This window comes from Tenrec ecaudatus, chromosome 3 (assembly GCF_050624435.1).
Source record: "Tenrec ecaudatus isolate mTenEca1 chromosome 3, mTenEca1.hap1, whole genome shotgun sequence".
Classification (NCBI taxonomy): Eukaryota; Metazoa; Chordata; class Mammalia; order Afrosoricida; family Tenrecidae; genus Tenrec; species Tenrec ecaudatus.
Window position 1 is genome coordinate 216,821,447 of NC_134532.1, and position 14,759 is coordinate 216,836,205.

General features: G+C 53.5%; 1 protein-coding gene across 2 annotated transcripts in view; it reads right to left on the reverse strand.

Annotated features, from left to right (window-relative positions):
* EVC2 (EvC ciliary complex subunit 2) overlaps nt 1-14,759 on the reverse strand; it is an 84,776-nt gene that overhangs the window by 30,199 nt on the left and 39,818 nt on the right. For both annotated transcript variants that reach the window (XM_075544547.1, XM_075544546.1), the window contains 3 exons: nt 12,085-12,324; nt 10,796-10,971; nt 5,378-5,537 (listed from right to left, as the gene is read on the reverse strand). In XM_075544547.1, the coding sequence (XP_075400662.1) occupies nt 5,378-5,537; nt 10,796-10,971; nt 12,085-12,324 (576 nt within the window). The remainder of the gene's footprint in view (nt 1-5,377; nt 5,538-10,795; nt 10,972-12,084; nt 12,325-14,759) is intronic.

The window sequence follows — 14,759 nt, forward strand, 5'->3', positions numbered from 1 at the left end:
AGAACTGACCCCGCGCCACCACGGAAATTAAGACCCGGCGGCCTGCTTCCAAAGACCACTGCCAAGAAAACCCCACGGAGCAGAGGTATGTGCTCTGTCACGTGGGGTCACCACGTGTAGGGATCCCAAAGTAACGGCACGTCACAACTCTTCAAGAAATGCCTGCGGCACAGAACAGAGAGCCCCCGCTGTGGACACGCCATGAGGAAAGGGCCAAGGCTAGCTCTTGCTCGGTGACCCTCTGCTTTCCCAAGCACGATGTGCTTCTCCAGGGACTGGCCCTTCTGGGAGCCATGTGTAAAGTACGTGGGAGACAGTCTTGCCATCCTCACTTCTAAGGAACATTCTGGCTGTTATCCTCCAGCACAGAGAGGATCGGCAGCAAAATAAGGCTGGGAGCCAGGAGAGAGGAGGTCAGAGAAGGCCTGCAGAAGACCTGAGCTCAGGCTGACGGATGCTCCTCAGTTAATAAAGTCAAAGTATGGAGAAAGACTATCCCGTGGAGGGAGATCCGCAGCCATGAAGGCCCACTGCACGAGGTCCACCTGTCTAGTTTGTAATGAGGATCCCAAAGATAGTCTGTGGGTTCTGTCTTCTCGAGAATATGACCTGGTTCTTCTCTTTTCCAGGGCTCCTGGTGAACGGATGTTGCCAATTCCTTCCTCCCTCCCTTCCTTCATCCCGTCATGTACTCGTGAATGTGCATTGAGCACCTACTATGTGTTGGGCAATTGTCTAAGGATGAGGGACATAAGGTCTTGCTTTGGTGGAGCTCCATCCTCGTGCTAAGGGGGCTTAAGCGTTGGGCTGCGATTCACAAGGCCCACAGTGGAAACCAGCGCCACTCCATGGGAGAAAGAGGGGGCATTCTGCTCCAGTATTCTGTTAAAGAAATTCACCAAGACAACTCTAGGCTGTCCTACAGGGTTGCTATGAGTCAGCATCGACTAGATGGCGGTGAATTTGATTACCCTAACTCTGTAACACTCACAAGTATATATCAAGAGCACCCACAAAAAATAGTGTTCCGGGTAGGGTTCTAGAATCTCTTGTTAAGATCTGCAGCCCTCCATCCTTCTAGATGCTACCTTTGGATCAAACCAAACCATCCCGTATTGTCTCTTCACCAAGGGGTCCAGGATGGTCCAGTCCAATCAGTGGTCAAGATAAGAGTTATGACTCTCCGTTGGCCCCAAAACATGATCCTAGAAATCAACTTTTCTATCAATCAAATGAGGAATGTGTTCTGTACCTTCCCCTCTCTGTCTTGAATAGCATCACATAACAGCCTGCGTGTCAGCCTTCATGCCCTATCTGCCAAAGCATGGAGTTGCTATATTGAAAGACTCAATGGGCCAAATAGTGGACGATGCAGGAAACATCACAAGAAGATGTAAAGAATGCACACAGTCACTGGACCGAGAAGAACGCGTCAGCATTCAGCCGTTTCAGGAAGTAGCAGGTGAGCAAGACCCAATGGTACTGGAGGAAGAAGTCCACGGTGCACCGAATGCATTGGGTAAAAACAAGGCTCCGGGAATTGAGGGACTGACAACTGAAATGTTTCAACAAGCTGATGAAGCATGAGAAGCACTCACTCGTCTGTGGCAGGAAACTTGGAAGACAGCAAGTTGGCTAACTGACTGGGAGAGATGTATATCTGTATCCCTTCCACAGAAAGGTGACCTAAAGGAATGTCCACTATAGAACAATGTGATTGGATATCACAGGCCAGTACAATTTTGCTGAAGATCATCCACCCATGGTTGCAGCAGTGCATTGACAGGAGCTGCCAGGGGTCCAGGCCAGATTCAGAAGAGGACATGGAACAAGGGACAGCGTTGCTGTGTCAGATAGATCTTGACTCAAAGCGGAAAATACCAGGGAAATGTTGCCTTGTGCCTGATTGACTCTGCCACGGTACTTGATTGCATGGGATCATACACACCGTGGGTAAGCAAGAGAAGAACGCTAATTCCATTCCAGGACACTTCATTGTGCTCATGGGGAACCTGTACGTGGATCGAGGGGCAGTTGTGTAAACAGAGCCAGGAAAATCGCATGGTTTGCAAACAGGAAAGGGGGGGGCACCGTGGTTGTATCTGTGCATCACAGTTATTCAGTCTGTGTGCTGAGCGAGTCCTCAGAGATGCTGGATGATGTGAAGAAGAGTGTGGCATCAGGATGGGAGGGAGGCTTCGTAACCACCTGCAGTACCCAGATGACAGAGCCCTGCTGGCTGACCGTGAGGAGGACTGGAAGCCCTTGCTGCTGAAGATCAAGGGCTGCAGCCTTCAGGATGGATGACAACCCAACATAAAGAAGACCCAAATCCTCACCACTGGACCAGTAGGGAACACCGTGAAAAAGGGAGAGAAGATTGAAGTTGTCTGGGATTTTGTCTTGCTTGGATCCATAATCAATGCTCATGGAGGAAGCGGTCAAGGGACAAGCATTCCATTGCATTGAATAAATCTGCCACGCGAGCCCTGGCAGCACAGCGGTTCTGTGCTGGGGCTGCTAATTGCACAGTTGGCAGTTTGAAACCGCTGTCCCCTCCTCTACTCGGGAAGAAGACGGGCTCTCCACTCCCCTAAACAGTTACAGTCTAGGGAACTCACGGGGAAGTTTGACCCTGCCTCTAGGGTCACTAGGCGTTGGCACCTACTCAGTGGCAGAGAGAAAAATCCAGGGTATTTTCAGTCGCCTCATATGCATGTAAAACTTGGCCACTGAATAAAGAGGACCAAAGAACAATAAGAGCATTGGACTTGTTGAAAGTCCTGTTGACTTCCCAAAAGAACAAGCAATTCGGTCGTGGAAGAAGGCCCGCCAGCATGCTCTTGAAAGGGGACGATGGCGGAAGACTTCAGGATCTCATGTATTTAGGCCTGTTGTCAGGGGAGGCCGGTCCCTGGAGAAGGACGCTGTGTTTGGTAAAGTGGAGGGGCAGCAAGAGAGGAAGGCCCTCAACCAGAGGGGTGACACACAGTGGCTGCAGCACTGGGCTCAGGCCTGGGGACCGACCATCGTGTGGACGGCGCAGGGCTGTGCGGTGCTTTGTTCGGCTGTTGTTGGGGTCACTAGGAGCCGGGCCACCTCCACAGCACCTAACCACAACTCAACTCCCTCTGAGTGTGTCCTTACTCGCGGTCATGGGCTGAACTGTGTGCCCAGAATTACGTGCTGGAGTCCAAACCAGGAAACCAGTGGATGCCATCCCATTTGGGAAGTGGGTTTTCGGCACTATGCTAATGAGATCCTATTGGTACCAGGAGTGTCCACAACCTAATGAGTTTTGAGAGACAAAGAGAGCAAATTAAGCACAGAGACAAGAAGGTAGAACAGGGGGGAAGACAGATGCCACATGAGATCTCCCAGGAGTGAAGGGAGCCAGACCAAGGATCTTCTCCCAGAGCAAACAGAGAAAGCCTCTCCTGCAGCGAGCCAGTGCTTTGTGGACTTGTGGACTCCTGGGTTGTACGAAGGTAAATCTCTGTTGGAAAACCTCGGATTGTTAAGACCACGTGCCTGTGGTTTCCTGTTGCCGCCACACTAGGAATCTAAGACATTCCTCATGCTTGGGATATTCCCTCAGTCCAGGTCTCACCATCTCTCCCCACCTGGGGCTAGAGCCACCCATGGGTCCCGAGATCCAGGCTCCCAACTGTTCACACGAGCTTCCTAAACCACCCACCTGGTTCCTGACCTTTCCTCTTGAGAGCCTTCAAGCCTTCCGTGTTCCCTGCTGTCCTAAGGGTAAACTCCTGAGCCTGGGACACCATGTTCTTCATGACTGGGCCCTACCTCCTAAACAGGTCTTCTTTGGCCGCTGCCTTGCTCCCTCTGCAAACTGAGCCAGCGCACACTCACCGAATCCCCCAAACTCAACAGCATACCCTCTCCTAACTGCTCTACCTGTGGACAAGAACCTCCCACTGCCTGACATGTCCTTCAGGACCACCCTGCTCCGTAAAGCCTCTCCTGGCTTTCCCGGACAGAAGGGGTCACTTCCTCTCTGTGCCGCTTGAACCGGACTGGACGCATCCCGAGCTGAAGGCAGGATGACCTTGTATGCCCCTATGGGTTGGCCTCATCTCTTCTCTCAGTCCAAGCAGGCTAAAAGCTTAGTTTCCGGGGGGATGGAGTGGGGGGGTGGTCTAAATCTCACTTCCACCACCTACAAGATAATCGACCTTGGTCACCTGACTTCATCTCTGCGTCTCAGCATCTTCACATGCACAAGAAGAAAGAATGGAGGAAACAGCAATATTGTCTCCACGGAGCTATCGTAGCATGAGAAAGGACACCAGACATTTAGCACAGGGCTAAGCAAACACTCCGTCTTGGGCTAGGAAGAAAGCCATGGAGACTTCTGAAAATTAGCTATAGGAGACCACAGGGTTCACAGCGGGATGCTGTGTGATACAGTGGCAGAAGAGGAGCCTTCTCGGTTGGAAGGCACTGGGCATTAGCCACAAAAATGGGCTCAACCCTCCCACGGCGGCCGGCACAGGACAAGGCAACATATTATCTGTGGGAATTCCTCACACGGTCACTACAAGTCAAAGCCAAGTCTCCAGCAACTAAGAACCGGAACGCGGGCACCCATTGCCACCGTCCTCACGATGTCCTCGGGCAAGCACTGTGCTCGCACTGACCTCACTCACCCACCATGACCCTCCGCCTGGCTAGAGCTGGACAGGCTCTGTAAAATCTTCTAGTTCGTTTGTTTGATATTTGCTAAGCAACTGTTAAAAATGTTAACAGTTTTATTGGCCTGCAATTCACGTACCATTCAGATTCACCTCGATAATTCAAACGCCTCAAACTATCCCGACAAGCAATTTAGGGCATTTCCTTCTTTGTATTCGTTCTTAGCTCCCCCTTCCTCCCTACCTTCCCCCCACAAACCCAAGAAAAACTGTCCTTGGAGATGGGCCTCTACATGTACGCCACGTCCTTTTCACCTGCCCCAGATTCCGGATGGAGAAAAACACACAACAGCCCAAAAGAAAACCTAACGGGGATGAAACGAAACATAGGAAAGATAGCCGAAATTAAGAAAAACTAAGGGAAAATATAAACTGAGTCCAAAGGGAGAACAAACAATAAGTTGTTCAATTTTAACCTCACTACATCTGCGCCAATCCACTCTCCGACATACCTCCGAACGACAGCAAACCTATCCACAACCCTCATCAATGACCAGGGAAAGCATCCTTCTCAACACAGCATTGCAAAGTCACTGCCAACCAAGGGCAGGGGGCCATCTTTCTGATCCTGGCTCTTGGGAGGTCGAATGCCCGGCACGGGCCTGACACTCTGCGAGCACCCAGGCACTGTGCTGGCTGCATGGGCGGCGTGCCCGGCGTACCTTTTGCAGCATCTCTCGTCTTCGCTTAGTGATCAGTTTCTGGCGGAGCTTCTTCTTTGCCTGCTTTAAGTCGTGGTCCAGCTTCTGTCTTATAGAAAAGACTTCTGTCTGCGCCCTCTCCAGCAGCATCTCCATCTGATTCTCATCCAGGTACCCGGCTCTAGAGGAAAGGGACACAGAGTCAACACGCTCTCAACGCTCCGCCTTGAACTTGGATGCTGTGGTGGCTTCGTGGGTGGTGTTGGTTCAAATCAGAGAAACCTCTACCCCCACAGATGAGCAGGAGGAGAGTGGGTAGCCAAGTGGGAGGCTGGGATGCAGGCAGAGTGACGGCGGGGTCTCTAGGGGTGTGTGCAGAGTGCACAAGGGCAGGAGGAAAGGCATCTGTTGGAGGGGAAGCAGGGAAGGAGTTCTGGGAGAAAATAACTGTGATGGATTAGGCTGTGTGTCCTTCACATGCGCGCACACACACGTGTCGAATCCCTGGCCCCTGGAGGTAGTGGGTCAGTGTAAAACAAGAAGGGCCTCCGGGAGATGGACTGACCCAGTAGCTTCAACAATGAGCTCCAACACACCAACAATGAGCCCCAACACACCAACAATGGTCCGGTTATGCGTCTTCCCCCACGTGGAGGAGAGTGAGGAAAGCCATTAGTCCAACGGACTCAAGGACCACACAGACATCCGTCTGTCTCCAAGGCCCTGAGACCAGAAGCACCAGATGGCACACGACTACCACGGCCAACTGCTCTGAGAGGGCCCCCATGAGAAGGTCCGGAGGGAGGAGGAGAAACACCCGGATGGATAGAAGCCAACAAGGTATGAGAGGCCGGGGCTACTGCAGAGAAAGAGACCGGTGGAACTCTCAGGAGGATCACAGCCCTTGGTCAAGTCTGGAGTGGAACTTGACCCTCACAGCTCAGTCTTCAGCCCCATCATAGACGGGTCCATAAGGGGAGCCCTGACACCAGCAAGGGGAGCACATCTAAGAACAACGGAGGGGCATCCCTGCGCCAGGGATAGCAGTATGGGAGTGAGGAAAGGCGGAGGAAGGGACACAGGAAAGCCAGGGAGGAAGTGGGCTGGGTCATGGTCCGTCCACGGAGGGAGGGGACGGCACTGGAATCGAAGAAGTGAAATGGTACAAATTGTTGGGTGTCAAATGGATGACCTGCTCTGTGGGTCCTCACCCATACACGGCTCTCACAAGGGAGGGATCCAAAGTAAAAGACGCCCCATGTGGGATGCAGGTGCGGACCAAGAGGTCCAGGTCCAGAGGAGTCTGTGTCGAGGAGCTGCGGCAGAGAGGGGGTCCCTGGGCGACTTGGACTGACATGGGGGCTGCAAGGACGGGCTCACACGGAGGTCCCCTGTGAGGGTGGTGCAGGGCCGGGCGGGGTTGTGTTCTGTTGTGCCTGGGGTCACCAGGGGTCCTGGCAGCCCTCACAACCCCCACAGTTACCTCCACCATTCCAAATGGGGCTGCCGCGCGGGGCCCGCCCCTCCCTCCCCAGGACTCCCACGGCTGGTCTTTGGAAGGAACAGGCGACATGGGTGAATGAACGGCAGGCCCATGCTTGAGAAACACGGTTCTGGGCCAGCCTTTTAAAATAAAATGTTCAGAGAAGTAGAACACGCTACCCGGGTCCTGCCCACCACCGTGTGCGGCCAGCCACCCAGGTACTTCAAAGAGGGCCAACCAGGGTCCTTTCTCTCGAGTGAAAATGAATCAGGCCGCCGAGTCAGATGCGGGTGGTGAATTCATCAGCACCTTGGGGTGGTGAACGGGTGCGACATTCCCAGCTTTCAGAATCCAAGTTAAATTGGGCATGAGCGGAGCAGCAGAGTCCTGGTGAAAGGACCAGAGGGGCAGCCCCACACCCATAAAACCACAGGGTATCGTAGGAGAGCCGGACCCCCACATCCCTGTGATTAGCACGTCCTGTTGCCCAGAGTTAGTCTCATCGAAAGGTGAGCCGCCCAGTTTGTGGGGCCTGGATTCAGCCGCTGAGCAGTCCCCAAGAGCAGTGAGACGGAAAGCCACCAGGAGCGAGGAGTATACAAAGAGCTGTGTCACTGCCACATGACCTGGGTGCTCAGAGCCAGGTGGGTCTGAAAAAAGAGGGAAAACACATGAGAACCCAAGACAAGCCCCAGGACATTCAGACTTGATCCTGGGAGTGAATGCAAGAGCCCGGAGGGACGAGCGGCTGCATGCGTGTGTCACCATGAGGCTCCACCAGTGGCTTCTCGAGGCTCGTGCTGGAGAGGCCCTCAGAGCAGCTGGATTGAGACAAGTCACAGCTCGCATGGTGTCCTCCCTCCAAGAAAACAAAGAGTTCCTATTGCCCGGAATCTGTGGACGTCACCTTGTTGGAAACAGGTGGAGAAGCTAACCCAAGGTCGGTCATCTTGGAGTAGGGTGAGCCCTCATCCAATATGAGAGACGCTCTTATTAAAAAACAAGAGATACAAGGGTGACAAGGAAGAGACGAGCCAGTCAGGGTGCAATGTAGCACCGATGAAACACACAAATTTCCTCTAGTTCTTTAATGCTTCCTTCCCCACTATCATGACCCCAATTCTACCTTACAAATCCGGCTAGACCAGAGCATGTACACTGGTACAGATCAGAGCTGGAAACACAGGGAATCCAGGACAGATGAACCCCTCGGACCCAATATTGAGAGTAGTGATACCAGGAGAGGAAGGGGAAGGGGAGGGGAGAAAAGGGGAACCCATCACAATGATCAACATATAGCCCCCTCCCAGGGGGACCGACAACAGAAAAGTGGGTGAAGGGAGACATCGGTCAGTGTAAGGCATGAAAAAATAATAATTTATAAAATTATCAAGGGTTCCTGAGGGAGGAAGAGGGGGAAAACACAAGGAGCTGACACCAAAGGCTCAAGTAGAAAGAACATGTTTTGAGAATGATGATGGCAACCTATGTACAAATGTGCTTGACACATGGATGGATGGATGGATGGATGGATGGATGGATGGATGGATGGATGGATGGACGGACGGATGGATTATGATAAGAGCTGTACGAGCCCCCAATCAAATGATTTTTAAAATAAAAAGAAGAAGAAGGGATCCGGAGAGATGGATGGAGAAAGATGGCCCTGTGACGGAAGGAGGCAGAGGCTGGAAGGATGCATTTACAAGCCAGGGATCACCAGCCGACTCTGAGACCAGAGGAACTAGACAGTGCCCAGCTACCACTACCAATCACTCTGCGAAAGAACACCACAGAAGGACTAGGCTAGGATGAGAGAAAAATATGGAACAAGATTCAGAATCACAAAAAAGACAAAGCTTATTTGTTAGAAGGTCCCCGGATGGTGGCCCTTAGTCATTCTTCGAGCTCGGAACTGAACTCACCTCATGGCTCAACGTGCAGCCCAACCATGAACAGTCATGCCAGGGCAGCAGGACTCCTTAGCCGTTAGCCACCTGAGAGCAAAGAGCAGCTTTGGCCCAGGTTTAAAACCCAGGAGGCAGGAAGGGAGAGGACAAAAAGGCAGGTGGAAATGGTACACACAAGGAGGCAGGGGGAGAATGCCGCTACATTGTGGGGATTGTGGTCAGTGCATGAAACAAAATGTGTGCGATCTGTTGAATGGAAAACCAACTGGCTCTCTAAGCTTTCACCCAGATCCCAGTAAAATCCTGGTATCTTCGATCTTGGCTGAGCCAGAAGCTGGAAGAGAGGGTTGAGGCAAACCGATGCTCCCGTTGGAACCCCAGAAGGAGCAACCCCGAACAACACCTTGATTTTGAGTTCCCAGCCCCCAGACCTGTGAACGAGTATCTGTCCTTGCCAGTCACCCGGTTTGTGGGACCTGGATTGGGCAGGCCTGAGAAAACCCAGGACATCAGATTGTGTGAAGCTCCGCACCAAAATACGATTCCCTGGCCCCCAGATCCTGCGAGCGTGACCCTGTTTGGAAATAGGGTCTTTGTACAAGACCCGTGAGGTCATCCCGGAGGAGGGTGGGTCCTAATCCAATATGAGGCAGGTGCTCTTCCCAAAGCCTCCTTGTGATTACCATTTCCCTCTGTCCTCCTTGCCTCTCCTTGCCTGGTGGGTCGAACCCAGCCAGAGGCGGCCAATGACACCCCTGACCATCTGCTCCTGAGGGTTCAGTGCCTTGAAAACCCCACGGAGCAGCCTTGCTCTGCACAGTCCTTGTGAGTCAGAGTCAACGAGACAGACGGACACCGCCACCAACAACAACAGCTACATCAAGCTGGCTGCTAGCTGATAAGGGTTTGTGAGGTTTATGATGCCAACTAGGCTTCCATGGGAACATGTGGGTGGAGTTTAATCAGGTCACAGCTTGATTGGAGGGCAATGAGCTAAATGGCTTTCCAAGGCCGGTCCCCTTTTCTCTTTCTCCCTGGTGATCGGGTCAGCGTGCTGCTGCTTGAGCTAGTTCTTTGCCTCAACCGTGTGCTGCATTGCCCATGGGCCAAGCCAACCCATCGACTGTCGCTCCTTCTTGACCTGCTTTGCCACGCTGCAGGTGGATTGTGTTAAAGGAACTACATAGTTGGACCTTAAGATCCCATCGGGGCCTGTTTGCTGCACTCCTGGTGACTGCCATTGCCCCACCCTGCTGTCTGCTTGCGGGCCAGCTCTACCTGTCTTACCTGAGGGCAGACTGCTGATACTTCCTGGGCCTTGGACTGGCAGCCTGAGTGAGTTGAAGGACTTTCAGTGTTTGAATTGTTCCACGAAAGGGAGTTGAACTGGGCTCTCTGTACTGCTGTGTGCACTAATGACCCATTCTAGTCCTCACTGTATAAACCTATCCAGACAGAGAGATAGAGAGACAGAGAGACAGAGAGACAGAGAGAGAGAGAGAGAGAGAGAGAGAGAGAGAGAGAGAGAGAGACAGACAGACAGACAGACAGACAGACAGACAGACAGATAGATAGATAGATAGATAGATAGATAGATAGATTCATAAGTCTTCTGGTTTCGTTTCTCTAGAGAAGCCTCCCTAACACAGGGTTGAAGCCATAGGAGGAACACAAGGGGGTGGGGTGGGACGCTCTCTTGATTAGCATGTGCCTTCCGGCCAGTCCACAGTGCAAGGAGCGAATCCAACTAGAGACCGACTTCTTCATAAAGCAGCCAGAGCAGATGATGAGTGAGCAAGAGCAAACGTCGCCCCAGATAAAGTAGAGGGTCATCAAGAAAAAAGAGAGGAAGACGTTCAAAGGGATGGGTGGCACAGTGCCAGCAACAACGGGCTCAAGCATAACAATGGCCAGGGCGGGCAGGGCGGGCAGGGCGGGCAGGGTGGGCAGGGTTGCCGCGTGAGTCGGAGGGACTGGGCACGCCCATCAAGGAGCGTCACCAGGAGGAGCCTGTGGCCGGCTGGCTGGTTCTGTGTCGGCTTTTACCGCTCGTGTTTCTGGATGAGGCGGGTCAGCTGAGCAGCCGCGGCATTCAGAAGGCCCTGGGCCCGGGTCTCCGAGGACTGCATGGTCTGGATCAGGTACTCCCTGTGGCCGAATCTCTTACTTAGGTGATACCTCTTCGTGGCCTGGAAGAAGTCCATCAGCTCTTCCACATGATCCTGGTTTTTTAAAAAGAGGAGGGGGGGAGGGGGAGTTACGCCTAATTAAAACCAAGGGAGAAGTCTATCCCGATGTTTAATTTCCTAAATGGGAAGAGTGCTTCCCTCATATTGGCTTAGGACCCACCAACTCCAGGATGACCTCATGTTAACTTGTTAGCTTCCTCCAAGCCCTGCTGCGATACATCAAGTCAATGCTGCCTCGTACCGACCCTACAGAACAAGGTGGAGCTGCCCCTTTGAGTGCCCTGTCTTTCTCCCTTGGAATGGTGGGTGGTTTTGAACTGCTGACCTTGCAGGTAGCAGCCCAATGCAGAACCACTATCCTGCCAAGGTTCATTTATACAGACACACACACACACACACACACACACACACACACACTACGTTGGATCCATGTGTCCCCCCACCCACCTATCTGCCTGCCATGCTCTGATGGCTCGCCCATCACTGAGACAGGAAGCTGAGCCCCAGGTACTTCTAATAGAAACAGGATCACGGGGCCAGGGGGACTGGATCCAGTGGAGCTTCCAGACCGGGGTAAACTAGGATGAAAGACCTGGCGGTCCACTTCTCAACATGAATGAATGGAAGGCTCTGGATCGCTGCAGGAGTGACCGTCACAGGGGAGGCCACCAAGGCTGACCTCAGGTGAGCCGAGCGGGAACAACAGCCATGGCGACAGAGGGGGCACGCTGGAGTACCACCTGCTGTGGGACACAGGGGCGCCGTGCCTCAGGGCTGGCCAGCTCGCCCACCCTCCCGTTTTCATTGCAATGGCTACTGAGGAAACTGCACCCAGCCCGGGCTGGCCAGGGGCCAGCTCCTCCCTCCTTGATCACCGTGATCATGGACGCTGCAGGACACCCATGAGACAGGTGAGCTCACCTGCATAAGTTCACCAGGTGACAGGGTGGAGGTGGAATTCAAACCCAGCCCTGCCCAGCCCCTTGCTCCCCGGGGACTCCCTACAGCCAGAGGCCGAAGGGCAGTTGGTTCGCTGGCGCTTCCCTAGAGCAGAGACCTGCGCTCCCTGGAGAGGAGCAGAGCAGGGGGGGGGGACAGCCGAGGACAGCGACTGCCCGAGAGCAGGCTGGCAGGACAGAGTGTTACCTGGCTCTCCGAGTAGTCCTGCAGCAGCATTTTGGCCGCCTCGGGCGTCAGCTCCCCTCTGAGAAGCGCGCTTTTGATCTGGGTGAAAAAGATCCTGTGCAGCTCGCTCCGCTGGAAGAGGGCCAGCTGCCGGTGTGCCTGCGCGAGGTCCTCCTCCTGCCGCAGGGCCAGCGCCCTCCGCAGGCGCCCCTGCTCCAGGCCGTGCAGGGTCCGCAGCAGGCTGCTGCACTCGGCTGCACACTACAGGGACAAGGGAAGCTGCGTGAGGCGTCGGCCTGAGGAACACGCACACGTGCACACACGCAACCAGCATGCAGGCGTGCAGGTGCACACATGGGTAAGCGTACACAGTCAGCGAAATCACGGTCACGTGGGCACACACATGGCATGTGTATACAAGCAACAAACACACTGGTATGTGTAAGCAGGTGCATACTCAACCTCTGCAGATGTACATGGGCGCAAATGCACATGCACTGAAAACGTGAGCGTGCATACATGTACACACGCACACAGGACATAAACATGGAATGAACACAGTGGTACAGGTACACTTGCACACAAGCACATGCATATGTGAAATGAATGCGGGCATATAGACACAAAATCCCACACACATGGGTATGTGTACACATGCAATGAATGCATGGATATGTGTACACATGTGCACACAGGCCCATATGCACATGTAGTTAACATGAGCACATACATGCACACAGACACAACCACATGTACGCAGGTCTACACATATATGAAACACAGACACAAGCACCAGTATGCTCAGTGGCACACACATGTCAACATATGCACCCACATGCAGTTATGCAATCCACCCAGCAAACATACATAGCGAACACACTGCACTGCATACATGTGCACACGCAGGCACACAGGACATAAAATCCACATGTGGTACACACATGTGTGCCCGCATACGCATTCATGATACACTGCACACACACAAGATGCATGTGCATATATGTGCCTATACATAATTCACTGATGGCCACCCCACACACACACCCCACACAAACACACGTCAGCACACACACACCCATAACGTCTGCCACATGCTGTCGGCGAGGAGGTGTGTGCAGGTGTTTAACCCCACCTGTCCCCAGCCCCATCTGCCGGATGCTTTCCAGAGCCATCTCAGAGGCAGACAATTCACCAGGGAGGGAATCTGCGGGTCAAACTGGCTGCAAATTGCCTGCCCGCACAGAAAACACTCGGGCCTGTGAGCGTCTGCCCTGAGGCTCACAGGCTGCTCCCACCAGCCCCCACTGTCAGCGACGGGCAGCAGAGAAGGAGCTGCCATCGGGCCCAAATCGAGACGGTTTGAGAAGCCAGAGAGGGGCAGAGAAGTGGATGCTTGGGGGGTGGAAGGGGGAGAGATGGAAGGGGACAGCCTTGCTGAATTCTCACTCCCATTGCCAGTCTAAGTCACATGCGCTGGAGGCAGGACTCTGAGGACCTCGGTTGGTGTACTCGCCCATAAACCCCTCCTCCCTGAGCGTGCGTCATGACATACGGCAAAAGGGTTGTGGGGCGGGGGGTGTTCAGGCGATCCAAAGCCATGGAAGCAGGATGGACGGCGAAAGGTGTGGTCCTGAGCTCACCTTTCAACCTGAGCCCTGCTCTGACCCCACCAGCAGCTCGCCTTCGCTGTGGAAGAGCTCCTGCCTGCAGCACTGAGAAGTGCCCCAGATGCAGCCAGCGGTGCTGCTGCTGGGGGTGGTGTTAGATACCGCCCTTAGGTGGTCGGTGCCCGCTCCTGCGCCCCCTCACCGTTGGTCTTATGCGTTTTCCCTGCCCCTCCGCTTTACACAGCAGATGCCTTCTCCAGGGACTGGCCTCTTGTGATAACACGTGGGTGTCAGGCTTGCCTAGTCTCACCTGGTTAGAAGTGAGGATGGTGACACCTGGTCTCAGGTACTTTGTCATATTCTCAGGAGGGGTCAGTCCCCAGAGAAAGGCACTCCAGAAAGGTAGCAAACCAAACCCTCTGCCATCAAGTTGATTCTGATGCATGGCAACCTGAGAGGACACAGTGGAACGGCCCCTGCGGGTTTCCGAAACGGGAGCTCTTTCTGGAAGTAGAAAGCCTTGCGTTTCTCCTGGGCGGTGGCTGGTGGTTTCGAACTGCTGACCTTGTGTTTAGCAGCATGCTTAGTATAAGTGAGTATCCGCAGAAATGAGAGGGTCGTCATGAGACGGATGGACCCAGTACTGCAAGAAAGGGCTCAAACGTGGCAAAGATTGGGAGGGTGGGGCAGGATCGGGGAGCACTGCATACACGGCTCACTAGGAGTCAGAGACGAGGTCACGGCACCTGACAACAACGATCGCACCTAAGGCAATAGCCCTTTCAGAACAGGAAATCCCAGCCTACTCCAGTCTGCAAGCCTGTCCTCTGCAGCAAATGGATTACTCCCTAATATCATGCCTGGCGGGTAGTAAGCTAAGCCAAAAACCTGACTACCATGGAGTCCCTGCTGACTCATAGCCACACCCCTGTGGGTTTCCCAGGAGCTGCTGGTGGTTTTGAACTGCCGACCATGTGGATTGCAGCCCAACGTGTGACCACTACACCAACAGGGCTCTTGAGAGAAATAGGTACTCAATAAATAAATTTCAGATAGGAATATGAATGGACGAATGGATGAGTAGATGAA